We start from the raw sequence: 2,974 nt of genomic DNA, 5'->3' as shown, positions 1-2,974 counted from the left end.
TGACATGCCCAGATACCTTCATAATTATTCACACGCTCAATATTAACACTTATCCCATGTCTTGCAAGTACTGATCTTCACTAACTAAGACGCCCCCTCCATGAATCGTATACGACTCTCTATGAAGGTTGATGGCAAAACTCCAATACGTAAACAATACATTTGATTGTTGACAGTTGAGATTATCATCTCAAAAACTAACACTTCAATAACTTCTTTCAAAAGAGTCGATTCCACATCAACAATATCAATCCCCATTTTATTCTTTTTCTTTTAATTATTTCTTTTTTTTTTAATTCAATTATTCTTAATCCGCTATTAAAATTCTGCCCTATAAATACATACGAAGAACAAGCTTATATAACCCTGCAAACCTTAAAAATAAAAATATATAAAAAAAAAACCTTCTCAGTTCTTCAAATTCAAACAGCCCCATCATGGCATTTGATTTTTTATGTTCCAAAATGGGCAACCTCGTCAAGTTCCTTCCCACAGGAACCGTCTTCATTTTCAACTTCTTAAACCCTGTTTTAACTGACAATGGCGATTGCAAAACTCCACTCAACAAACAATCAGCCGCCGTTCTCATTGTCCTTTGTGGCTTCACCTGCTGTTTCAGTTGCTTTACCGACAGTTACAAAGATCGCCACGGAAAAACTCATTACGGGATAGCGACTTTCAAGGGTCTTTGGCCGTCGCCATCATCATTCGAGTCGGATTTGGTGAACTTGTCGAGCTACAAGCTTCGGTTGAGCGACTTTGTGCATGCTTTCTTTTCGTCGATGGTGTTCGCAGTTTTAGTCCTTCTGGAACCCAACACCGTGAAGTGTTTTTATCCATCTTTGTCGACCAATTCCAAGGCTTTAATATGCCTAATTGCATTGCCTCCGATTGCACTCGTAGTTTCATTGGCCTTCATGTGGTTCCCTAACAAACGCCATGGCATTGGGCACCCTTCCATTGAACATTCTTCCAATAAGTCCAATTTGCTTCTTCCACAGACAAGTTAATTTCTTCTTGATTAATATTGAGTAAATTCTACTGCTCATTTATTTTCTTTTAAATATATATGGTTGTATTTTAGTTTTTAATTTACAATAAATTTTGATAATGAATGCTTTAAGGGTATCATAACGTAAAGTTACAAACTTGCAATTTATAGTAATATATTTTTGGAGTAATTCTAATTTTGATGAAAAATTAGTATATTTACTTTAATTTGTCAACATTTATTTCTCATACTTTATTAAAATTAAGAAGCTAATTAAATTTGATAATATTGTTAAACTTTCATGTTAATTTATAGAATTAAAATTTAACCATTTATATAGAAATAAATTAATAAAATTATTAATTTAGCAATTTATATGTAACTACTAGTAAAACTTTTTTTTTGAACCAGTAAAATTTAATAGTTCAAGTTTACGTTTTTATCGAGAAATAGACTTGCTTCTTTTTTTCTTTTTTATTTTTTTATAATTTACGTGGATTACATTTTAATAATTAACTTTTCAAAATTTGTAAAATAAAATAAAAATGAAATTGATAATTAGTGTGAAATGATGAATAAAAGAAAATATATATATAATTTTGTAAATATATATATATATATATGAAAATAATTTGATATAGAAGTGTTCATAAGTCGAGTCGGGTTGAGGTTTGGATAGGGCTTAAACTTGATATTAGCACACTTTATGTTTATCCAATCTTGCTTGGCCTAGCTTGGTCCTGACATATGAACCTAAAATTTTGTCTAAATTTGCTCATTTTTGTACATAGTTAACCTAAACTCATTTTAGGCTCACTCATATTTTTTTAAAATAAAATATATATTTGGCTTAAAGGTATAAAAAGCCCTTAAACTTTTTTTAAAAAACAATTAAGCCCCTATTTTTTTCACTCAATTGAGTATTTGAACTTTCAAAATGCATCAAAAAGGCCCTCAAACTTCTTGCAAAAAAAAAAAGAAAGAAAAGAAATTAAGCCCCTGTTTTTTTTCACTCAATTAAGTACTTGAAATGTCAAAATGTATCAAAAAGACCCTCAAAAATTTTCAAAATAAGCAATTAAGCCCATGCTGTTTTTTCCTCTCAATTGCCAAAATGCATCAAAAAATCTCTTTGACCGTTAAAGTTAAATTCCCCTAATTTTTTTTAGTTAAAACCACCCTGTGTCACAACTAGTGCGTCACATGTGATAAAAAATTATAAAAAATAAAATCAATAAAATTTATAAAAATTATTAAACTTTAATAAAAATTTAAATTTACTAAAATTTAATAATTATATATAAATTTTATTTATTAAAATTTTATATGTAATCATTTTAACCATTTTTAATATTTACATTATAATATTATTATATATTAGTATAAATTTAATTTTTATGTGTTATAAATTACATCATATATAAAAATAATATAATATAAAACATTACAAAGTTAAAAATGAAGAGAACTATATATTCAGACTCAACTCATATTCTAAATGAACCTAATTTTTTAATCTAATCATATTTTTTGATACTAATATTATTATTTAAATTTTCTCAAATTTCAAACGGGTTTTCGAACTTAATCCAGCAACATCAACGATTGTACTGCGAGAATGCACACGTGGGTATATCGATGTCGTCCTGATTTGCACTGAATTAAGAGTTTAATGCAATCATTTATATGATTAATCATCTCAAGAGATAACTTGTTTGAGACGAGTTTTACTTCTTTTGCCTACAAAGGTGAATATTTTGTTATTTTTTCCATTTTCTAAAACAGAAAAAGAAAACAAAGTTTAAGAAGAACAAATAAGGGAAAAGTTTTTGAAATTTTTTGATAGTACCTTTGTTACACCACCATACAAATAAAGGGTAGCTTGCCGACATCAACCATTCAATTTAAATTTTAAGTGAATATTTAAAAATAATTTTAACTTTAATACACTTGCACAAGATTTTCAAGGAACTGGTCAAGTAA

The 2,974-nt window shown here is 28.1% G+C and overlaps 1 protein-coding gene across 1 annotated transcript; it reads left to right on the top strand.

The window, feature by feature from the left end:
- The first annotated feature begins 304 nt into the window (after window positions 1–304).
- LOC108486093 (protein DMP2-like) lies at window positions 305–1,140 on the top strand. Its single transcript, XM_017789918.2, has one exon. The coding sequence runs from the start codon at window positions 438–440 to the stop codon at window positions 1,008–1,010; it is 573 nt and encodes a 190-aa protein (XP_017645407.1). The 5' UTR covers window positions 305–437; the 3' UTR covers window positions 1,011–1,140.
- Window positions 1,141–2,974: the final 1,834 nt, after the last annotated feature.

This window comes from Gossypium arboreum, chromosome 10 (genome assembly GCF_025698485.1).
Source record: "Gossypium arboreum isolate Shixiya-1 chromosome 10, ASM2569848v2, whole genome shotgun sequence".
Classification (NCBI taxonomy): Eukaryota; Viridiplantae; Streptophyta; class Magnoliopsida; order Malvales; family Malvaceae; genus Gossypium; species Gossypium arboreum.
Note: the sequence above shows the minus strand (reverse complement) of the source record. Positions and strands in the feature narration are given on the sequence as shown.